Here is a 21,077-nt window from a genome sequence, read left to right as displayed (position 1 = left end):
ATAAAAGTACTTAAGCCGATTTGAGTTGGTCCAGTGGCCACCGAGGCGGCATGCTGTTGGGCGAATACGACACGACCCGGCGACTCCTGTTTATCGTGGCCGTTCTGCTGATCGTCCTGTATGCAAAGACGTACCTGCTACCCGGCGTGGATCTGGACTACAACTAGAGGATTAGGGCGCTCCGACGGGATCGGATCCGATCGAAGGACTGCGCCGCGATGACGGACCGGAGGGTATCATACTTCTACAACGCGGACGTGGGCAACTTCCACTATGGAGCCGGGCATCCGATGAAGCCGCAACGCCTGGCGGTCACCCACAGCCTGGTGATGAACTACGGACTGCACAAGAAAATGAAGATCTACAGGCCGTACAAGTAAGTAGGAGGCCTCCTTCAGTGCGAGCAGTGTCCCTTGATCCATTCTGACCCCTAATCCTTTGCAGGGCCAGTGCCCAGGACATGCTCCGCTTCCACAGCGACGAGTACATCGCCTATCTTCAGCAGGTGACTCCGCAGAACATCCAGTGCAATTGTAAGTAGTAAAAATGCAAATTAGAGAACTTGCCTAATTGAAAAGCAAGTGGATTAATTACCTAAACTTTTGGCGGGGTTTTAATAGACAGTGGGGAGCATTGACCCTCTGTGGCAATAATACTCAGAATTCAGTTTAGAATATTCTTGTTTAAGTCAAGGTTATAAAACATGAACTTGAAATCTCTCTTTCAGCCGTGGCCTACACCAAGTACCTGGCGCACTTCAGCGTGGGAGAGGACTGCCCCGTGTTCGACGGCCTCTTCGACTTCTGTGCAATGTACACGGGTGCCTCGCTGGAGGGGGCCCAGAAGCTGAACCACAACCACAGCGACATCTGCATCAACTGGTCGGGTGGACTGCATCACGCCAAGAAGTTTGAGGCGAGTGGCTTCTGCTACGTGAATGACATTGTGATCGGCATCCTGGAGCTGCTGAAGTACCATCCTCGGGTGCTCTACATCGACATAGATGTGCACCATGGCGATGGGGTGCAGGAGGCCTTCTACCTCACGGATCGAGTGATGACGGCCTCGTTCCACAAATACGGCAATTACTTCTTCCCAGGCACCGGGGACATGTACGAGATTGGCGCGGAATCGGGTCGATACTACAGCGTGAACGTGCCGCTCAAGGAAGGCATTGATGATCAGAGCTACTTCCAGGTGTTCAAGCCAATCATCTCGGCCATCATGGACTTCTACCGGCCAACGGCCATTGTTTTGCAGTGTGGAGCGGATTCTCTGGCCGGAGATCGACTCGGTTGCTTCTCCCTGAGCACAAAGGGGCATGGAGAGTGTGTCAAATTTGTGAAGGAGCTCAATGTACCCACTCTGGTCGTCGGAGGAGGTGGCTACACCCTGCGGAATGTGGCCCGCTGTTGGACGCACGAGACCTCGCTGTTGGTGGACCAAGACATTGAAAATGATCTCCCTGCCACCGAGTATTACGACTTCTTCGCCCCCGACTTCACTCTCCATCCAGAGATTAACTCACGGCAGGATAATGCAAACTCGAAGCAGTATCTGGAACTAATCGTAAAGCATGTGTACGAAAACCTTAAAATGTGCCAGCACTCGCCCAGCGTCCAAATGGTGCAGACGCCGCCGGATGTGGACTTGGAGGAGCTGCGCAACAACCGGGACGAGGCGGCCGACCCCGACGTACGAATGTCCGTGGCAGATGAAGACAAGATGGTCGATGCCAAAAACGAGTTCTACGACGGGGATCAGGACCAAGACAAACCGGATTCGGCGGAGAGTTAGTATTGGTTAACGTAGTGTAAGGTTTTGTGTTTAGGGTAAGCAGTAAAGAGCAGCAGGTTAGTTTGTACCTTAATTTGGGATTATTTTAAAAAATACAATATCTCTAAAGAACAAGACATTTCCTGAGCATCTTAGTGAAACGTAGTTTGTTTTAAAATCGACAGACACGCATTTATTTGAGATGAATAATGGTACTTATTAGGAGGATTACTTTAGTGACATATTACTGGATCTCGGAAGATCACCAGCCGGTTGTGGTATTGGCCAATCGCCGCATTCGGCGAGTGTTTCGGTCCTGATCGCGGATCTTCTTCTCCATCTCGGCGTCGGTGAGGGTCTCTAGGAACGGTGCCCACGCGTCAGCGTCGCTGGGATTCCGGAACGGCACATCGATCGTTGACAGTGGGGCCTCGCTGAAGGCATACGTGCGGCAATGCCAGGATAGCTGGCCTCGAATGCTGTAGGCAATGGCAGTGACAAACTCTCCACCCAATCCCAATTCCGCACAGAGCTTTATGGCGAACTCCTCCGGGTTGTTGTTCTTTTCGGACATGTCCCACTCGACTTGGTCGACGAGAGAGGTGTTGCCCACGTGAATGTTCAGCTTGACGATTACCCGCTGGTCACAGCTCTCCTCCAGGATAGGAGGGTCGTTGGGAAAAGCCTCGATCTGTTGCCGGATGGCCTGCGCGATAGCTGGCACAAAGGGCAGGGGATTGAGGTCCAGGTCGTCGCACAGCACCTCCGCGAATTGCTCCGGCGTGATCATACTCTCGTTTTTGTTCCAGGTGAAGGTGTCGCGCAGCTTCTGACCCTCCAGTTCCATGTCCAGTCGGATTGGCACCAGGCACTCCTTTTGCGCCGCGTTCTCCAGGCTGGCCGTGGGATCTGTGTCATCGAAGCACATCGGGAATGTGCGCACCTTCTTCGTGTGCACTCGGTTGCGGTTAATGGGCGTGGCCTGGGGCACTGCGTCCAAGTGACTGGAGTTGGGCATCGTGGGCACATACTGTGGCTGCTTCTTGGACTTGCTCTCCCGCGGCACGGGCGTGTCAGATGTGTTCACGGAAACGGCGCGGTACCTGGGACGCAGTTTCATGGTTAAATTAGAAAAAACTTTGCAACTGCTAACGTATATGACTGCCACTACAGGCCTTCACAAGTAACCTGCTTTATCTGTCAAACTGAAAACGCCCAATATGTTTCTGTAAAAATGTAGTACCCTACTCTGGATGTCATAATGACATTTGCCTATATGACTATATACTAGAACCCGACATAAGTTTGCCAAACCTTAAACCCAACTGAACTACTTTAAACCCATTTGTCCTGGGTCGTTTGTATAGTCTATATATGCAGTTAAGCAACACATGTATCTAAGAAGAAAATTATCAATAAGTAATTAACAACTTTTGGTTGAGATTAAAACTTTTTCAATAAATCCATGGTTTCATATGATTATCATATGATCTCTGATCGGCTAATATAGGCTTTTAAGATGGACAAAGTGAGAGGTAGATAACCTGAGAAAAGGATATTCTCATGTACAAACATTATTTCTCAGTTAATAATGCTGAAGTGATCTTTGTAACAGTGTAGTGCCTTGTCTAATCCCAAGTAATTCCCTTTCAGACTGATTATCCGGACTTACTTTTCATCGTTGCCGGCCATGATGTCGTCCACCTCCACGGCGCGGAGCAGCGAGACGGAACTGGCCAGGATGTGGGAACTTAAGCCAGACTCGGCCAGACGCTTGCGCTCCTCGTTGGACAGGACGATGCGCGTCATGCCCGGGTACTTCTTGTACAGGATGCCGCGGAAGTGGCGCATGTAGTTGCCCACCTCGGAGCCCACGTAATAGTACTCGCCGCCCTCCTCCAGCTGGAAGGCCACCGGCTTGTCCCCGTACGTCTGCAGCGCCATGTCGGGTCTGTCTGCTTCCTTGGGGTTTCAGATCACGAATTGTCTGCGGGATTCCTTCTTAATATTCTGTAACTTAAATTTTCCTGCCGCATACACAAACACAGCCATGTACATACATGGCGTCTATCGCGGAAGTGTTGGAAAACGTGCGACCTCCACCAACGCAATTCAGTGATGCCGTTTTTGGCTACTAAACGGTCAGACAAAGTATAAAAAAGCTAAATATTTTTTAAGAGTTGGAGTCGTAAATTTTTGAAAACGGAATACTTAAAATATATAAATGCAAATGGCTCTAAAACAAAAATTAAATTTTGCCATACGATTTGAACAAAACAATGTTAAATTTGGTGAAGGGATATTATTTTTATACAAATAATATTTAGCCTGCCATCTCTGCAAGCCGAACCCGCAATCGCTTTCCAGCACTGGTTCCCATGCGATCAAAAATATTCGTTAATTATTTTTAAGATTGCCCCAAAGATGTCTTTTTTACGCAGTGCCGCTGGTCTCCTGGCTCGTGCCAAGCCCCTGGAAGGCTCCACCACAGGTACGTAGTCCGAGCGCATCCAATCTCAGTCAGTAAATGTTATTTCCGGCAGTGCAAACACGGCGCCACATCAAACGTTGGGTTTCGCCGACGTTACGTGAACTCGCCCACCGTCAGAAGAAACTGGGACCGCAGAAACCGGAGGCCCGTTCCGGATTTGTGGAGTGGAACCAACGCTCGGAGCTGTTCGCTTTTGGCAAGCGTTTGGGGGAATCCTTCGAGCTGTCCCAGCTGCAGCGTGCCTTCACAGAGAAATCGTTCGCTCGTCGCGAGGAGGAGCGCCGCCGGCAGCTGGGCATTGAAGAGGCAGACCTCCACATGCTTGACAACAGCGATCTGATCGAGAAGGGCCAGCACATCGCACGCGCCTACGTGGAGGCATTCCTGCTACACCAGCTGCCAAAGGTTCCTAAAGAGGGTCTCCAGGCAATCGCTAACTTTCTGCTCAGCACCGAAACACTGGCTCACGTGTCCTCTCACCTGGGCACCAAGGACCTGATTCACTCCACGGAGTACCCACCCTCAGCGGAAAGTCTGGCGCAATCCCTGCAGGCGGTTATCGGCGCTCTGGCAAATTCCAGCGGCATCGAGAGGGCTTTTCTCTTTGTCCGCGACTTTATCTGCACGCAGCTAAACCAAAAGGACCTGTTGGATGTTTGGACACCCCAGGAACCGCTGCAGCTGCTGGACAAGATATGCCAGGAGCGAAAGCTGGGCGAAGCAGAGCCTCGGCTGCTCGGAGATTGCGGCAGGAACACTGTGCTGGCGGCATACCAAGTGGGCATCTACGCTAACCGTCAGTTACTGGGCAAGGGATTCGGCGAGGATCTAAAGACAGCCACCGAAACGGCGGCCATCGATGCCTTGCAGAGCATCTTCGACACCCACGATAACCGACGACCCTTCGACTTTTCCGTACAGCTAGAGACCAAGAACGTGCGATTGGGCTGAGAAACGGAAGGGGATCTGCGTCCTAGTTGATTATTGTAATTTGCACTAAACACATGTACGCATGCATTGTCAGAGAAGTTTGCGTTTTAAAATCATTTAACTACGGTTCAACAACTGCCTCTTAGTCGCTATCGTCGCGCTTCTTATCGTGGGCGCTGGGCGTAGCCGGTGTGGGTGGTCCCAGGTCGTCCGGCTTGCTCTCCAGCGAAAAGGGCGGAATCTTGCAATCGAACGAGTAGCCATCCTCACGCTCCAACCTGAAGGTTCCCCACATATGGCCGCTGGGTGCCTGCAGGCTCACATGGCTGCTGTACTGAAAGGCTGGCAGCCGGGGGCTGAGAATGGGCTCCTGGCCCACGACTCCCCTTCCGCGCACCGTTTCCAAGGTTCCGGACAGCGAGAAGATGCGCCAGTGGCGCTCACGCAGCTGCACACTGAGCTCGCCAAGGTTCTCCAGGCGGATGCAGTAGCGCCACTAAAATGGTAGTCGATTACAATATATAAATGCACATGCGCCTTCATTACGCACCCAGTAAACCGAACTAGCAGGCGTCTCGCGGCAACCCATGTAGAAGGGAATCACCGTAATGCGCACATTCTCCGTGGTCTCCTTGTGCACATCGCTCATGTCCAGCCAGGGATGGTTCTTCTCCTGCCACGCCTTCAGCGTGTCCTGTCCCACGAACGGCGGATCCGCTTCTGGAGCGTGCGTGAGGAACTTGTCGAACAGCTCATGCTGCAGCGGACTCTTCTCGCTGGAGTTGTAGGGCATGATGTCCTCGTGTGCCACATAGTCAAGTCCGGGGATGGCGTACAAGCTGCGGTTTGAGTCCTGGTTGCCCAGGAAAGTGACCGCCTCGGTCTGGGCGCGCTGCAATGCACGAAATAACCATTTAGTAACTAAAGGAAGCAAAGAAAATAGCAGCTTACAATGTGCGGACAGTCGCGGGTGTCGATTAGGACCTGGTAGAAGGTTTGCACCTTGCCCTTGACCTCCTTGGGATCCACCTGCGTGGCGGTCCCCATATTGGCGGTGCCTTCTGGTTCAGCGGGAGTCTCTGACTGATAGGCGGCCGAGGAGGGGGCATCCCCACTCTGGGCGGATGTGGCCGTCGGCGGAGCGGAGGTGTTGGCCTTCACCCGGAGGGAAGCCTCTTTGGTGCGGTGCTGCTGCGTCGGATTGGCGGTCGCCGTCGTCGTGGCGCTGATCTTGCCGGGGTTGTGCAGATCCCGGTCGTAGACGCGGGCTGTCCAGGGGAAGAGGATGACGCCGCGGTAGCCGAAGATGCGGTGCAGGAAGAGCTGGCCCGTCTCGTACCGGTCGTCGCGGGCCTCCACCAGGCGACCCACTTCAGCGAGTCTGTAAGTAAGATGTGTTATGCAATGTTCAGGAGGATTCAGGACCCCACTCACTTGGTTGGGAACACCGCTTGCTTCTTGACGCCCCTCCGCAGCAGAATGTCCACCCGTTGCAGCAGGCGCCATCGCTGATCCCACTTGAACACTTGCACCAGCAAGCCCATCGCGGCGCATCCAAAGTTCGGAGACCCGGGGAGCACCTCTTTGATTTCGGCGGAGAGCTGCGCGGTTTATGCAACGAGCTGCGGCTTCTTCTGGCGATCGGTTCTCACGTTTGCTTCGCTTCAGCGAGGTACATGTGCTTTACAATTTGGTAGCAGTCTCTAAAATATCAACATTGTTATGAAAAAATTTTGATATTGTTTTCGGCACTGGAAAAAAACAACTATGCGTTTGCGCCGAGTCGCCGATAACTATATTCGATTGTCGATGACTTTTAGGGAAAACAAATTTAACAGAAAATCGTTCAAAGGGAAATACTACTATTAAGTTTTGCTCATTCGTTAAGCATTCGAGGAACAGTTCAGAGATATTGAAGAAATTTATTTATATTATTATTTCAAAGCACATAAGAAACATAATAGGAAGTCTTGTTGTACTTTTTTTCCATTTTGCCCAGCGGAGGCGAAAAATATCGCTCTCATTTTTGAAAATAGTTATATGTATATGGGATATTCCCTATACACTCGAAAATATAATTTTAGTTTGGGTATTTCCTATATTGTAAAATTAAAAAAAAACACAATTTTAGTTCTGAATAAGTTAAATTAAATTAAAATTAATCAGAAACCGGTCTAGACAGTTCTGGATAGGTGCCTAGACTGACAAGCTATCCTTTGCAGACAGGATTCTTTACAGCCACAGCAGTGTTTTTTAAGCTAAGCTTTCAGTGAATTGAGCTTGACAGGCTGGTTGGTTGGCCAACTGCCAACAAATGTGATTGATAATTTATAAAAAAGCAGATAAAGAGGTTAACTAGAAATTTAAATTCTAACTTTTTCTAAAAAAGTTGGAACCAAATTGAATAATACTTCTTAAATTTACCTCGGAGATTGGTGAGTCTTCGGTAGTCGGCAAATTCGGGTACATTATATGTTTTACACAGATTCGAGTTCACATCCCTTATCCTACTCAGACAAGTCTTGTCATAAGTATGTCCTTTCATTAATCTTTTTTGTATTTTTATCCTTTTTCTTCCGCTTTATATCGTAATGCCACGGTTTTTTGGGATATTCAAAAATTACGTTTATTTAGTTGACCCTTTATTTGCATGTTTAAACCTATACTCTATTCAATCTGTTTTCAAGACTTTAATCTCTCTTAAGGCTTCCTTAGTCCTCAGTTTAATATTTATTTGGATTGCTTTTAAATAGAGGCTTTTCATTAAATACAATCTTACTGAAAAAAAAACAATTTCGGGTCATTTTGTTGTCAAAGAAGAATCTGAAGTCCCTAATGGTGTTGGAGAATTGCAGAATTCACAAAAGAGAGCAGGGTTAAGTGCTTTAACGTCTTAGGATCTGTGCTCTCGATATGGAGATGAAGTCTTTGTTCTCGGATTCAAGCATAAATCGTTCTCGCTCCCAGATTAAATTTTCAAATAAAAATGCTACATTTTTAAAAACTATATATGTTTTAGGCTCACTTTATATTAAGTTGATATACAAATTCGGATAACTTATAAATGTAGTGTCTTGATGAATCCCAATGGGTGGAATAGCATAAAAAATTGTCAGTGTTGTCTAAATTGGTAAGTTTACAAACAAATTTTGAAAAAAATTTTACGATTGTATTTACTTTTTAGGATTGATGCAAAGATTGGCTGCCACTCATGTAGGGTAATTCGAAATTATTTGGCAATAAAAATGATTTCCTGAGAGCCACTGTTGAAAAGACACATCAAAAGATATTTTTTTATGCAGCGGACTATTATTTATACCCATTGGGATTTTATCTACCACTCCAAAATCTTCTGGGGCAGTTTTCCAGGCTTGTTTTACTATGCCCATTCAAAACCAAAACATGGTCTTTATCAGATACCCGTTTTTCTTTTCAGAAATTGCGGGGCGCCACCTAGCGGCGATTACGCTACGGTTTTTGAAAACTGCAAGCCGGTTAGAGTTATACATTGTTAAAAATATTGGTCTTATTTTGGAAAATATATATCATTTGAAGTCCTTGTTATATTTCAAAACAAATCGAACTCCAAGTGCAATAACGAATTGATTTTCGGACGAATGCGCTGTTAATTCCCAATAACGGCATTAATTTTGATCGCGTTGCCAACTACTGCTCTATTTTGCCCCTAACAGCACCCTGTTGAGTAACGGCACGCTGTTATTCTTAACGGAACGCGTTTTTGTAGCGTTATGCGGCAGCCACACTATTTCCTTCTTTTCGCTTTCGTTTCCGGCGAAGTAAGTAAAATAAATTTCTCAACGTTTTTACTTTTATTAATATTTAATTTATATTTCTAGCGGTGTTTATTCATTCATCGAACAACAAGGTGGGTCTCCGCAGTCAGAGCGAATCAAGTCGTCGCATTGGGAAATCAGCAAATAATCATTCAATAACCTGCAAACATCAGCCCACGTGCGCAAAAATCGGCTAGTGGAATTAATTTGTGATTGTTTGGGTCTGAGAGCTTCCTTCGGGTTAATAAATGTGTCTTCTAGGACACGGTCAAAGATAGTGACATTCGAATGAGATTGCACTATGTGTGTTTTGCAGCTCAATACCGCTCACAATCTTTGCGTTCCTTACACAGTGCACAACTGGACATTTTTGAAATCCCTTCGATCGGAACTACTTGTGTTCAGTGATTTTTTCTTCTTAATATTTACATGATTTGTCAGAAATTGAAAGCAGTGGTAGTTATTTATGATATGTTCCTTGGAGCCGGTTGGGCAGACCGCGCCATTTCTAAAATTCATAGTTTGTGTTTACAGCATTGAGTAAAATAACTTAACTTGGAAATTACTTACTTGACAACTGATCATTGATAAAATAAACCCCTGTCCCTTAAATGTCCAACCCAAATGATTAATCTTCGGAGTGATCGTGGTGAATATTCCCGTGACTAATGTTTATATTCCTATCATCCACAGGTAAGCCATGGCCGACACACAAGCCAAGTCCGCTGCTGCGCCCAAGGCCGCCAAGGCCCAGAAGGCTCCCAAGGCCGCCAAAGCCCCCAAGGCCGAGAAGCCCGCCGCCACTGAGGCCAAGGTTTCCGCCAGGAAGTACAAGCGCCACGGACGCCTCTTCGCCAAGGCCGTTTTCACCGGCTACAAGCGTGGTCTGAGGAACCAGCACGAGAACCAGGCCATCCTCAAGGTAAGAACTCGTCCAGATGACCCTTGTTGCAAGGTGTTCTAAAAGTTTATTTAATGTCCCGAGACTCTTAACGCAGTTCTTTACATCAAAGTGAATTATACTTAAGAAACTAAACTACATTTATTTGATGTCCCGAGACTCTTAATGCATTCCTTCACATCAAAGTGGATAATAATTAATAATCCGTCAGATAAGAACATTAAAAAAGTGTACCGGCTGTAGATATTTATTCTAGTGCAAGCCCTCCACATTGACGTTAGTTCTGCAAATGAGTCTTCAGCACTTTTAAAAATATCTTATAATCATTAAAGTAATATTTATTAATAGTTAAAGGATGATAATAACCCTCCCATTCCATTACAGATTGAGGGAGCCCGCCGCAAGGAGCACGGATCCTTCTACGTTGGCAAGCGTTGCGTCTATGTCTACAAGGCTGAGACCAAGAAGTGCGTGCCACAGCATCCCGAGCGCAAGACCCGCGTCCGCGCTGTCTGGGGCAAGGTTACCCGCATCCACGGCAACACCGGCGCCGTGCGTGCCCGCTTCAACAGGAACCTGCCTGGTCACGCCATGGGACACCGCATCCGCATCGTAAGTTCAAGTCCTATTTGTCCAACCGATCCAGCCTACTAACTTGATTTTCATCTTGTTTTTTACAGATGCTGTACCCATCGAGGATTTAAGTTAATACCCAACTTAAGTAACTGACCTGCAGGAGTAATAAATCCGTTTTATATTAAATGAAACAATTTAAATTTAATTACAACCCAACTATTTTTTACATTAATGGCGAATGAACATGGAAATGCATGAAGAGAAATTAAAAAAATGGTCAGTTGACCGTCGGCTAGTGTTCTTCAAAAGGATGTAGCAAAAATAGATATTGATAGATGTTTTTATCAGCGGACCAAAAGAAAAAAAAGACCTGGTTTAAAAGAAAGGGAGCTATAAAACATAGAACTTCGAATTTTTTAATGGTGAGCAAGGATTAAAGTCGAATTCTTTGTGTTTTGAAGTAGTATCTGTGTGAGGTTCACTTCTCTAAAGTTTCCCATTTGTGTAGCTTCTTATTATGATTAGTTCTTGAAATTACACTAAAATAAAATGTTAGTTTACTGCGCCGTATCGAAAAATCACAAAAAAATCCTCAATGGAGAGATTTTTTTTTAAATTTGGCGGTAAGCAATGATCCTCTTGTAACGTATTTGAAAGTGCCAAGGTTTGTTACAAAGAGTCGGCTTTTCAATTCCGATTTTTTGTGGCAAATCTTTGAATTTTTTTACACATTGTTTTGTATGAAAGATGATTAGGGGTTGGCAAAAAAATGTCCACACAAGAAAAACAGTCCTTTTAAATCAATCAAATAAAAAAACTCAGCTTCAGCCAAACAATTCACACCTATCAAATGCTTACTGTACCTTTAGCCGCCACCTGAGAAAGCGGTATTTTCTCGGTATTTTTTAATCAATGACGAAATAAAGCCAGGTATGGTGTCATCACTGTTATTTAATGGCAGCCAAAACGCGGTCACACTGCACATCAGCAGCGTGTTGCGGGCAAATCAGAAGGAAAACAAGCTGAAATTGGCCGATATTAGTGCAATTATAGAGTCGAATTGCAATTGCTTGCAGCGGGCGCGTTCGATAGTGATGCGGAGATGTGCGCCGACCCTGCCGGGAGCCACTGCCGCCGCTGTTCCACCCACCGACCCCCGAGAGTCGTCAACACGTCACCGTTCGAGCCAATTAGAGACTTGCATTCCCCGCTCCGCCCCCGTTCCCCGAGCCACTGATCGGCCGTAGACAAGGATTACGTATATATGCGCGTACGATGGGCATGCAGGACGACCTGGATGGCATCGTCAGGCAGCGGCGCCGGAACCTGAGTCTGCTGCAGCTGATGGCGCTGACCATGGCCGGCTTGGTGGCCATAAATCCCGCCCAGGTGCGAGCGGGGGACCTGAACGCAGACTCGGAACTCCAGACGACGGGAGCACCCCAAGCCCCTGCCCTCACGCACTGCGTGGATCAGGAGGAACGCCGGATCGGCCGTAGGTAGGTACTGCTCAAAATATCGGGGGGAGTGTACTTGTATCGGACGGATTAAGAAGAAGCAGCTGAGTGCGTTATGTGTGTGACCCTTCTGTTATGTTTATGTTCTCGAACGTTCGCTATAAGGCAGTGCAAGTAAAGGAACGCCAGCAGCTAAGCAAATATTAAAAAACCACGCTGTTAATATTTGATAAAACTACTCAAAAGTGTCTCTCTATTCAGCTAGATCGGAGAGTTCGAAGAAAACAGTGCAGTGAGCACAGTTCGCGCTGAGCTCGAAATTCCCGACGTATCTGTTCATATAATCCCTTTTAGTTCGACCCTTTAAAATGTTTAAGTTGTTTTTATAAAGTGCCTATTTACCAAGCCATAGCTACTGCCCAACTCGAAGTTTGCCACTGATCTGATAATATGATCCAACTTGGCTCGTACCTCAGCCGACTCTAAAGACCCCTATCAGTGGACGCTTATCAAGCATGCGGTGAGTCATTTGCAAAACTGTTACCTGTTTTTGTTTGCGAGAGGCCGTTGAGATATGTTTATTTATGCACGCCAAAACGAACTGGTTTCGCCGATTGTTTTGCTTTCTTTGCGCTTGTCTAAGTTTTCACCGAATTTCACCATTCTCCTCCCGTTTGCCTTATCCCCTCGTTTGGAGGGCGCCATTTTCGGCTCTTCAGTGGGCGGGACAGAGATGGCGATAGGGAAATGAGGAGAGGAGCCAACTGACACTTGTTGTTTCTGATTTTTTTCTCCTTGGCGCGCAAACAGCTGAGTGCCTCCCCTCCCCCACTCTTCCCCCAGTCAGCTGGTGTGCCAGTGTGACCCTTTCTCCGCATAGCCTTTATCCTTGCAATGCACCTTGCACCAGGTGACGAAATCCGTCGCCCACACTGATAAAATTCAGGGACAGGCTTGAAAGGGCACAATCTGAAATGCGACCTCTAAGAAGACGGTGGGGTTTCTAAGCCGTCTCCCTTTTTTTTTTTTTATGTTTTGAATATATTAATACATATATACAAATATAATTTCTGTGCCAAATCTAAAAATCAGTTTTCGCATCACCTAAGATTTATACTTTAATATATGTTCTATCGAGTCTCATTACATAATATCGGAAGACGATTTTTGAAAGATATTGAAATTATAAACTTTTTATTTAGATTGCAATAGAGTTCGACAATTTTGGCCAACCATTAACATTTTCTGATAAAATTTTCAAATAAAATTTGTCTTTTATAGAACCACGAATTATGAAATATAATTGAAAGAATACATTACATTTTTAAAACACCGAAACACCACTTATAGAGTACATTTTACGTCCAAGTAAAATGTGTATTTATTTAAACCTTCTCAAACTTTCCTTCTTTATTTGAACCTCTTTTACCTTTGATTTTCAGATAAAAGGACACTTTTTTATGAGGCCGTGATATTTTATGCAGTTTGTAATTAAACCGTGTTCTGTTTACCCGCAGACTCCTTTACATTTCCACACTGGACGGACGACTCAGCGCTCTGGACATCGCAAAGTCCGGAAAACTGCGCTGGAGTGTGCCCACTGGACCAGGACCGCTGATCTCGTCCAGCATTCACCGCCTAGAGCTGACCAACAATGGACAGTTCGTGCGCATGATTCCCTCGCTCAGCGGCGGCATCTACAAGTTCGACGGTGACTCCATCGATCCTATTCCGATCACAGCGGAGCACCTGCTCAGCTCGAGTGCCAAGTTTAGTGATGACTTGGTGATTTCCGGAGGCAAGGAGACTCGCTCCTACGGCGTTTCGGTTCGCACAGGCCAGCTTCTTTATGAATGTTCTTTAAGTGGATGCGTAAACTCCACGGAGGATGGACTGGCCATCGACGACACCATTAGGGAGCCCGAAGATGAGGATCAGTCAGAGGATGGTGACCAGCTCAGGGACGAGGCGGGGTACATTGTGGGCCATGATCCGCTCCTTGACGATGTTATCGTGGTGCGCCGCCAGACACAGACAGTGAGAGCTGTCGAATCCCGCACCGGGATGGAGCGGTGGAACTTCAGCGTGGGTCAACACGAGTTGGATCTGGTGCGACCTTCCGAGTGCCAACAGCAGCCACGCGATGAGCTGGAGCTGGCTGTCCTAGACGTCGATATAAAGGTGGTGGTGCCTGAGGGCATTATCTGCGCGTTCAGCAAAAGTGACCCACAAACCATGCTATGGAAGTACAAAGTAAGTGGTAAAGGCGTAGTAAACTGATAAAAATGGAATATTGGATTTTAAATTATCCGTTTCTTCGATCGTCTTCCTAGTTCGATCACCCAATTGTCAGTGCCTGGAATACGAATGCCGAAGACGAACTGAAACCTATTGATCTGTTTAGCTCAGCTCAGTGGCTATGGGACCAGGACCAGGAAGACGATGAGCTGCCAAATGCTCCACAGAGCCCACCGTCCATCTACTTGGGCATGTACGATAGGCAGCTATATATTCAGGAGTCGATCCGTTTGCGCCAGGAGATAATGGACCAGACGAAAGCCTATCAGCAGCTCACAGGCGACACCAGTCTTATGCCCAAGATTCCATGGAAGCCGATAGCCGCCAGCAGTAACTCTCTGGTCATCTTCCGAAAAGACCAAGAGAAGCCTGAGATGATAGCAGAGGGAACGGGACCCCAAGGAGGAGAACTGGTGCCGTATGATGATCAGAATTTCGCTGTAGCAGCGCAGTCTGTACTTAATGCCTCGGAGTTTGTCAATGGCAATGGTTTTTACTTCTACACCACCGGAGAACTGGAAGGTCCTTCGGAGTGCGGTACACAAAATAATCCTAGCGGACTTCCCGCAATCCAAGCTCCAACGCCTCCTAACAACACATCTGAGGGAACAGAGCATTCTGCCAACAATAGCATTAACGACGATCTGGGCTTTAGTCTGGACGACATTGATGCTCCTGTGAAGGTGGTGATTCTGTCGCTTTGGTTCTGGTGGAAGGAGATCGTGGTCATTGCTTTTACTTCGGCAGTAATTCTGAATATTTTCATGGGACAGCGAAACCAACGAGTAGAGCGCGAGTATCTGGTCATTGAACGCCACGTGCCAGTACAGACGGCCATCGAGGCCACCGAAGCATCAACACAGGCTCTACTAGGTCCCGTGGTTCCGATGCAACGACCCGGAAATCGTTTTAGCTTCCCATCCGGTCGCGGAAACCAGCGTACCATTTCGGAGTCCACGTCGAATTCTGGCGAACATTACACCTCGCGCTTCCAGTCTGACTTTGAGCTGATGCAGTGCCTCGGTCGCGGCGGTTTCGGAGTGGTTTTCGAAGCCAAGAATAAGCTGGACGAGAACCGGTACGCCATAAAGCGTATAACGCTTCCCAATAAGGAATCTTCAAGGCAGCGGGTCCTGCGCGAGGCCCGAACTTTGGCCAGTTGCGAGCACCACAACATTGTGCGCTACTTCCATGTAAGTGATTGTTCTGGCTGAAATAAGTTATAAAGAAAATAGGACTTTAAAACAATTCAATAAATGAGATAAATAAATTATATTTATCTTTCAGTCATGGACCGAAACTCCGCCAACTGGTTGGCAAGAAGAAGAGGATCGGAAACTGCTCGCCCACGAGCTGTCTACCTCCATCCAAATAGAGACACCGGACGATAGTACAATGCCCTCGTTGGCAGAACAGTTGCAGGAAAAACGTCACCAGCAGCTCTTGTCCTGGGTCTCGGATGCAGCCAATAGCACGGCCTGCAGCCATGACTTCCATGGACACGGCGAGTCATCACTTAGGAACATTAGGGAGGAATATAACGACGACGAGGAGGAGGATTCGCTTATTGAGTTCCGCAGCGAGTCGCAGTCGGCCGCATTAAAGGCAGGAGAAGAGGATGATGACGACGATGATGATGATGAGGACGAGGAGGAGCAGAACGGCATTAGGCGGCACCACCGCAGCTCCGTTTCCATCGACATTCACTCGGCCTCGTTCGACCTAAAGAACATTAACTACTCACAGCACCAGCTAGTATCCAACTCCTTTCAAATCGAATCTGTGCGCTCCAAGAGCAATGAGAGTGATGAGGCGGAGGACGATAATAAAGCTCGCAGGAAGCCCCTTACCCTGGCGTTGGCCCAGAATCACAATAACAACCATAACGGGAGCCATGCGACGCCTCCGAGTGCCACTATTCAGAACGGTGTGGTGGCTAGACCTAGTAAAGTGTACCTCTACATTCAGATGCAGCTATGTCGTAAAGAAAGTCTGCGCGACTGGTTAAGAGATAACCGATCGGAGACCAGGTCTGCCCACATTTCGGACATATTTCACCAGATCGTTGATGCCGTTGACTATGTGCATCTGAAGGGACTCATCCATCGGGACCTTAAACCGAGCAACATATTCTTTTCGCAAGATGGGCAGATTAAGATTGGAGACTTTGGACTGGTGACCGACATGGCGGATATTCCCAACCTGGTCGCCAAATGCGGGGATCACAGTGGACTGCCCTCCTGTGCACGACACACACAGCAGGTTGGCACCCACCTGTACATGTCGCCGGAGCAACTGCTCGGCCAGCACTACGACTACAAGGTGGACATTTATTCGCTGGGACTGATCTTCTTTGAACTTCACGTGTACTTCTCCACCGAAATGGAGCGGATCAAGACGCTGCGCAGTCTTCGGGATGGCCAGTACCCCAAGGATTTCGCTGTCAATTACCCGCAGCAGTACGAACTTCTACAGCAGATGCTATCCGCCCATCCAGAGCAGCGCCCGCAGACTAAGCAGCTAAAGAGCCAGCTGCACAACTTCCTGCCCCACCACCTGTCGGACGGACGCATTGAGCAGGCGGCTCTGGCGGAGCGGGCTAGACGCCTGAGTCGCAGTCGCACCTTCAGCAGCTCCAGCGAGCAGCATCAGTGATAGACCAGATAACATAGGCCACGGGCTTGGAGAACCATCCTGTCGGCGCCAAGTTCAGTCATCAGTTAGCATTTCGCTTTAAGTCATCCCTACCGCTACCGGTTAACCCTCACCTGGCTATGCCTCATTCGCTGACCTCGACCACGACAAGTCGAAGATTCATTCAAGGGCCACTATAGATTAAATAAGTTTTGTATTACGTTTACCTTTTAAACTCTTGCGTGTCGCAAATTACCAACAACAAAATGTCCTTTTGTTTTTTAAGACTCTACGTTAGGAATTATACATATACATAAAAATGTACTCCAAAAACAGTCGCTAGCCTTAGATGATGACCTACGATGCAAAATTGTTTGTCTTAGTTGTTTCTACCTATGTAGCCGCCCAACCATTGCGAAAGTTTGTTTTTAGTCGTAGGCGATAAGAGATAAAATAAAACTGTCAAAAATAGAAATGAATATGTTTTCTATTTGCTAGTAGAGATAACGGTTGTGAGTTATCGCCTGGCTCGCCTTATAAAGATGCAATCAAATTGGGTAAGGCGACAAATGGCTTTATTAATCAAATTTAAAGCCAAGATTATGGAAAAGTATTCCTTAACTAGAATAGGACCCGATATTTTAAAAGATTCTTGAAAAGATTGTGACCTGTTATTGAACTTACTTACAGCGACTTTATTTGTTGTTGTTTATTAATACTAGGCTTACACATAAAAACAAAGCTGAACATGACAATCTCTAATTCAAAGAAAAAACTTCTAAATTGGCTTAAACAGGCAGTGCCAAAACAGATTAGCCTTAAGAAATCAATAATACAACTTTTAACTCAAGCCTAAGAATTACAAACCTTTTTTCCCATTGCACGTACCCATAAAATTAAATTTGAAACGATTTTACTTTTATATATCACTTTATTTTGTTTTTTTTTGCGACTGTGCGCATTTTCCAAAAACGTTCTCTACTTTTCTAACGGTTTGTCCACGGATATTTGTTTGCTTCCGTTTCCGGCCGACATTTTATATTCAATTGCTTAACATTTATTTTCGGTGCGTTGCTTCTGCTACTCTGTGGCTAGCTCCTGTCCAATTAACAATTTGTTTCTACTTTGCATTGGCGTCATGCCTTTATTATACAAAAAATAACAGAGATCATGAGTGCCTTATGCACTCCAGTAATACTTATCTAAACATAGCGGCTTTTACTTAAAATTATTACGTTTGAATGGTTTGAACAAACAACAAGCGGCGAAGCATTTGATTCGTTAATACATATTTGAGTTTTTAGAGTTTAATTGTTATTTTGCTACACCTATTTTCTTCTCTTCTTCCAAACTGTCGCAGGCAACGCGTTGCTTAAATGTAAATAATTCAACAATTTTTCTTGTTGCGTTTATTTTATTTTGGTTTAATCCCTTTAACTGTTTTGCGTTAGCATTTTATTTCCCAAAAATTAACAGCCATTTTGACGAATCCGTAAAAGTTGAAAATCAAAGGCGAAAACTAGAACCAAACTCGTACAATTATCGTTACATTTATATATGTATGTGTATATATAGGCATGTTCCATATAAATATGTCTACTATAGAGCTTTTCAGTTGCTTACTTGCGGGTGTTTCAGTTTGGAGAGTGAAACGTTATGAACACATTTCTCAAGTTGGGATCAGTTCGGCGATGATGCGAAGGTTGGAAATTCCCGGCTTGGATCAGTTGGACAAGTACGCAATGGAAGCTGCTATGTATCATTAATGTTTTAACCGTATATGTCCCTTATCAAAGCCGCCAAATGTATATTCAATTAATATTATTTATAACAATAATGGTTTATTACTTCATGTATTATTATCGATTTTGCCTCGGTTAACCTTGAAATAAGTTCAAAAAATTGTTTCGAATTTATTTGTTATCTTATCTATTCCTAGAATCTTAGCCGAGCACTCAACTGGGAGTGGAACCAATTTTTGGCAGTGCGCCCAGTTATTTACCTTGAATATCAGTTAGAGCTTACTTATATTGCTGTAAAAGTCGGTTTCCATAGCTTTTTGGCAAAGTTCTTCCTTTGAAATCTCTATGTACAAAGTCAGCCTTGATTGCTTTTCTTTTGAGTAGTTTGAGTTCTTTTGTTGAGGTAAAGAAAGAGATCGGTATGGTATGTATGTGTTTCGTGGATCAGCGCAGAATATAATTAACATGGCGGTGCCCAGCGGATAGAGCTGTAGATCCTAACTAACACATCGGCTAGGTGTGTTTGGCATGGTGCACTACGACACGCAATCCAATAACTTTTAACCTAGGGCCTAACAATTTCGAGTATATCATAATAACACAATCGTCGTTTTTGTGCGCTTCAATCAAGTTGTAATCTTAGTTTAGTCTAAGGTTTACTATGAAATATTTGCTTCTGGTTCTTAAGGCTTCTTGATCACGGCTCCCTCACGACGAAAATGAATAAACCTTTTGTTTTTAGTTTGTTATAAACACAATCATTCGTTATATTTTGGAATTCTATTGCTTTGATTTAATTTCAGTGTTAATGGAAAACCGAGAGCCCCGTGAAGAGCCCTGGATCGTAGTCAACTATAGTTAAATATATTTTTAAAGGATGTTCAATTTTGCAGCGGATAATTATGAATGCTACCCTGCGGTTTTAATGGCATGATTGTAACTCTTTGATTTTACCGCATTCGGTCGATCTTCCAAACACTTACGGCTATTTATTAAATTGCTCTTACTCGTATGTTGTCCTTAAGTTAGGTATTTCTGGTAATTCAGTTTCGGAGACTTGACTTGACTTGACATTAACCGAAGTTCTGTCTGTGTGCCTTAAGAACTAATTCTTGAAATGATCACAACGTTAAAGTATGTTTAACTATATGTGTATAGCTTAGGTTAACTACTTAGAACTATTCTATTTCGGTTTGTATCGATAACAAGGTTGTTCGTTCGTACATAAAATGTATTGTAAATTATGGTGGGATAATTGCCTATTTACGTTCCTCGACAGAAATAATAACCACAACGATGATAATAACCACAAAGGAATCAAACTTTCGCTGGCAATGGTTGCTGCACTTTGCGGATATCGCTGCATATCCATGGCCACTGCACTTCCTGCCAGCTTATGCCATTGAATTGCAAATGCGGACGCACAAAAGTTGTCAGCAAGGATCGGAATCGGGACTCCTTGCCGTTGGCCAAACACATCCTCCGTTCGGCAGTCCCTTCGCCATTTAAATGAGCCCAGCAAAAGCGCCCATAAAAGCAGCCAGCAAAGTGTTGTAATAATGGCAAACAAAGGGAGGTGGTGTGGACTCGCTACCCGGGAGTGCGGAGTGCGGAGTGTGGGTGTGGAGTGTGGCCACTAAAAGTATATGTTAAAATATGCAACTGCAGGCGCTGGCAAGGGGCAACAATGTCGTCTTTGTGTGTCCTCCTCGGGGATTGCGTATACGCCACCTTGTCCCGGCTGCAGCAGCTGCTGCCCGCACCGTATCCACCCGGATGTAGTGCGCCAGATCAGAGCGTTTGCTTAAAAAACTTATGCAACATTTGCTAAAGTATTGTACAGCGTCCTTTATTCCTAGTTGATTGTGAGTACTCAGTGCCAACCAGGCCACCGACCCCGGCCACGCCTCCTCCGGCGCCGCCGCCTCCTCCCGAGCTGGTGCAGCCCATCAGCTCACGGAATACGTCTCCGATTTTGTAGTTGAATCTGCCGAAGAGCCAAGAAAAGAAGCCCCGGTTAGTCCCCCGGGTTAGGCCCCATATCGCATGACAGATGGTCTATTGATTACTCACTGCGCCGAGCACTCGACGTAGCCGCAGCGCCAATGTTTGCGCACCAGCGTGGAAATATCCTTGAGCTCCTGCCAGGCCGCCATCGGGATGTGGGTGTGTGGGTGTGCGATAATGGAAAGGATTTAATACTGGGTGAAAGTCTGCTGAAAGCTAATAACTGCGGTCTGCTCATCGCTTTTTGGGCTTAACTATTGTTCCTATACTCATGCAGCGGATGTAATTATATCTTGTTCGATGTCGAGCTTATAGAGGAGAGAGGTCTGTAGGTTGGGTCAGTTACCTATCCCAAATAATTTGCAATAAAATAATTTGTTTTTTTAATTTAATAATTTTTAGTGATCAAACTTTTAGAAAAAGTCTATCATCTTGAACCAATAAAATTTTATTTCACTTTTTAAGAACTTA

General features: G+C 45.9%; 8 protein-coding genes across 10 annotated transcripts in view; 5 read left to right on the top strand and 3 right to left on the bottom strand.

Annotated features, from left to right (window-relative positions):
* The first annotated feature begins 50 nt into the window (after nucleotides 1-50).
* On the top strand, nucleotides 51-167 carry LOC108016268 (uncharacterized). The gene has a single exon (XM_017082892.4). The coding sequence runs from the start codon at nucleotides 51-53 to the stop codon at nucleotides 165-167; it is 117 nt and encodes a 38-aa protein (XP_016938381.2).
* On the top strand, nucleotides 90-1,913 carry HDAC3 (histone deacetylase 3). The gene is made up of 3 exons (XM_017082881.3): nucleotides 90-376; nucleotides 445-533; nucleotides 728-1,913. The coding sequence occupies exons 1-3, from the start codon at nucleotides 219-221 to the stop codon at nucleotides 1,795-1,797; spliced, it is 1,317 nt and encodes a 438-aa protein (XP_016938370.3). The 5' UTR covers nucleotides 90-218; the 3' UTR covers nucleotides 1,798-1,913.
* Nucleotides 1,914-1,942: 29 nt separating this feature from the next.
* Snr1 (SWI/SNF related, matrix associated, actin dependent regulator of chromatin, subfamily b, member 1) lies at nucleotides 1,943-3,846 on the bottom strand. The gene is made up of 2 exons (XM_017082886.4): nucleotides 3,449-3,846; nucleotides 1,943-2,879 (listed from the first exon to the last, which is right to left on the bottom strand). Exons 1-2 carry the CDS (start codon nucleotides 3,718-3,720, stop codon nucleotides 2,039-2,041), a joined length of 1,113 nt encoding a protein of 370 aa, XP_016938375.1. The 5' UTR covers nucleotides 3,721-3,846; the 3' UTR covers nucleotides 1,943-2,038.
* A 262-nt stretch (nucleotides 3,847-4,108) lies between these two features.
* Nucleotides 4,109-5,332, top strand: mRpL44 (mitochondrial ribosomal protein L44). The gene is made up of 2 exons (XM_036819276.3): nucleotides 4,109-4,267; nucleotides 4,320-5,332. Exons 1-2 carry the CDS (start codon nucleotides 4,201-4,203, stop codon nucleotides 5,216-5,218), a joined length of 966 nt encoding a protein of 321 aa, XP_036675171.2. The 5' UTR covers nucleotides 4,109-4,200; the 3' UTR covers nucleotides 5,219-5,332.
* POLDIP2 (DNA polymerase delta interacting protein 2) lies at nucleotides 5,210-6,986 on the bottom strand. 2 transcript variants are annotated; one of them, XM_036819275.3, is made up of 4 exons: nucleotides 6,632-6,983; nucleotides 6,149-6,578; nucleotides 5,748-6,089; nucleotides 5,210-5,693 (listed from the first exon to the last, which is right to left on the bottom strand). In XM_036819275.3, the coding sequence occupies exons 1-4, from the start codon at nucleotides 6,739-6,741 to the stop codon at nucleotides 5,340-5,342; spliced, it is 1,236 nt and encodes a 411-aa protein (XP_036675170.2). In that variant the 5' UTR covers nucleotides 6,742-6,983; the 3' UTR covers nucleotides 5,210-5,339. The 2 variants fall into 2 exon arrangements, with proteins under 2 accessions (XP_036675170.2, XP_036675169.1); XM_036819274.3 differs by having other exon boundaries at nucleotides 6,149-6,986.
* A 1,989-nt stretch (nucleotides 6,987-8,975) lies between these two features.
* On the top strand, nucleotides 8,976-10,673 carry RpL35A (ribosomal protein L35A). The gene is made up of 5 exons (XM_036819278.3): nucleotides 8,976-8,994; nucleotides 9,055-9,083; nucleotides 9,685-9,913; nucleotides 10,277-10,504; nucleotides 10,573-10,673. The coding sequence occupies exons 3-5, from the start codon at nucleotides 9,692-9,694 to the stop codon at nucleotides 10,594-10,596; spliced, it is 474 nt and encodes a 157-aa protein (XP_036675173.1). The 5' UTR covers nucleotides 8,976-8,994; nucleotides 9,055-9,083; nucleotides 9,685-9,691; the 3' UTR covers nucleotides 10,597-10,673.
* A 756-nt stretch (nucleotides 10,674-11,429) lies between these two features.
* PEK (pancreatic eIF-2alpha kinase) lies at nucleotides 11,430-17,332 on the top strand. 2 transcript variants are annotated; one of them, XM_036819266.3, is made up of 4 exons: nucleotides 11,430-11,967; nucleotides 13,443-14,178; nucleotides 14,259-15,416; nucleotides 15,511-17,332. In XM_036819266.3, the coding sequence occupies exons 1-4, from the start codon at nucleotides 11,744-11,746 to the stop codon at nucleotides 16,876-16,878; spliced, it is 3,486 nt and encodes a 1,161-aa protein (XP_036675161.3). In that variant the 5' UTR covers nucleotides 11,430-11,743; the 3' UTR covers nucleotides 16,879-17,332. The 2 variants fall into 2 exon arrangements, with proteins under 2 accessions (XP_036675161.3, XP_036675162.3); XM_036819267.3 differs by lacking the exon at nucleotides 11,430-11,967 and adding an exon at nucleotides 12,426-12,445.
* A 447-nt stretch (nucleotides 17,333-17,779) lies between these two features.
* The window catches only part of LOC108016263 (ras-like protein family member 10B), a 42,690-nt gene continuing 39,392 nt past the window's right edge, over nucleotides 17,780-21,077 (bottom strand). Inside the window, 2 exon segments of the mRNA XM_070997000.1 lie at nucleotides 17,780-20,586; nucleotides 20,673-20,740. Coding sequence (XP_070853101.1) covers nucleotides 20,427-20,586; nucleotides 20,673-20,740 — 228 coding nt within the window. The 3' untranslated portion in view covers nucleotides 17,780-20,426.

This window comes from Drosophila suzukii, chromosome 3, assembly GCF_043229965.1.
Source record: "Drosophila suzukii chromosome 3, CBGP_Dsuzu_IsoJpt1.0, whole genome shotgun sequence".
NCBI classification, from domain to species: domain Eukaryota; kingdom Metazoa; phylum Arthropoda; class Insecta; order Diptera; family Drosophilidae; genus Drosophila; species Drosophila suzukii.
Note: the sequence above shows the minus strand (reverse complement) of the source record. Positions and strands in the feature narration are given on the sequence as shown.

Bases quoted from the DNA above. Each gene is read 5' to 3' on its own strand.
- LOC108016268 (XM_017082892.4), top strand. From the start codon at position 51: ATGCTGTTGGGCGAATACGACACGACCCGGCGACTCCTGTTTATCGTG.
- HDAC3 (XM_017082881.3), top strand. From the start codon at position 219: ATGACGGACCGGAGGGTATCATACTTCTACAACGCGGACGTGGGCAAC. The intron at 377-444 runs GTAAGTAGGAGG...AATCCTTTGCAG, and splicing joins AAGATCTACAGGCCGTACAA to GGCCAGTGCCCAGGACATGC. The intron at 534-727 runs GTAAGTAGTAAA...TCTCTCTTTCAG, and splicing joins GCAGAACATCCAGTGCAATT to CCGTGGCCTACACCAAGTAC.
- Snr1 (XM_017082886.4), bottom strand. From the start codon at position 3,720: ATGGCGCTGCAGACGTACGGGGACAAGCCGGTGGCCTTCCAGCTGGAG. The intron at 2,880-3,448 runs GTAAGTCCGGAT...ACTGCGTCCCAG, and splicing joins ATGGCCGGCAACGATGAAAA to GTACCGCGCCGTTTCCGTGA.
- mRpL44 (XM_036819276.3), top strand. From the start codon at position 4,201: ATGTCTTTTTTACGCAGTGCCGCTGGTCTCCTGGCTCGTGCCAAGCCC. The intron at 4,268-4,319 runs GTACGTAGTCCG...TATTTCCGGCAG, and splicing joins CCTGGAAGGCTCCACCACAG to TGCAAACACGGCGCCACATC.
- POLDIP2 (XM_036819274.3), bottom strand. From the start codon at position 6,751: ATGCGCCGCGATGGGCTTGCTGGTGCAAGTGTTCAAGTGGGATCAGCG. The intron at 6,090-6,148 runs GTAAGCTGCTAT...CGTGCATTGCAG, and splicing joins CCCGCGACTGTCCGCACATT to CGCGCCCAGACCGAGGCGGT. The intron at 5,694-5,747 runs GTGCGTAATGAA...CTACCATTTTAG, and splicing joins CTGCTAGTTCGGTTTACTGG to TGGCGCTACTGCATCCGCCT.
- RpL35A (XM_036819278.3), top strand. From the start codon at position 9,692: ATGGCCGACACACAAGCCAAGTCCGCTGCTGCGCCCAAGGCCGCCAAG. The intron at 9,914-10,276 runs GTAAGAACTCGT...ATTCCATTACAG, and splicing joins AGAACCAGGCCATCCTCAAG to ATTGAGGGAGCCCGCCGCAA. The intron at 10,505-10,572 runs GTAAGTTCAAGT...TGTTTTTTACAG, and splicing joins TGGGACACCGCATCCGCATC to ATGCTGTACCCATCGAGGAT.
- PEK (XM_036819266.3), top strand. From the start codon at position 11,744: ATGGGCATGCAGGACGACCTGGATGGCATCGTCAGGCAGCGGCGCCGG. The intron at 11,968-13,442 runs GTAGGTACTGCT...GTTTACCCGCAG, and splicing joins GAACGCCGGATCGGCCGTAG to ACTCCTTTACATTTCCACAC. The intron at 14,179-14,258 runs GTAAGTGGTAAA...TCGTCTTCCTAG, and splicing joins CCATGCTATGGAAGTACAAA to TTCGATCACCCAATTGTCAG.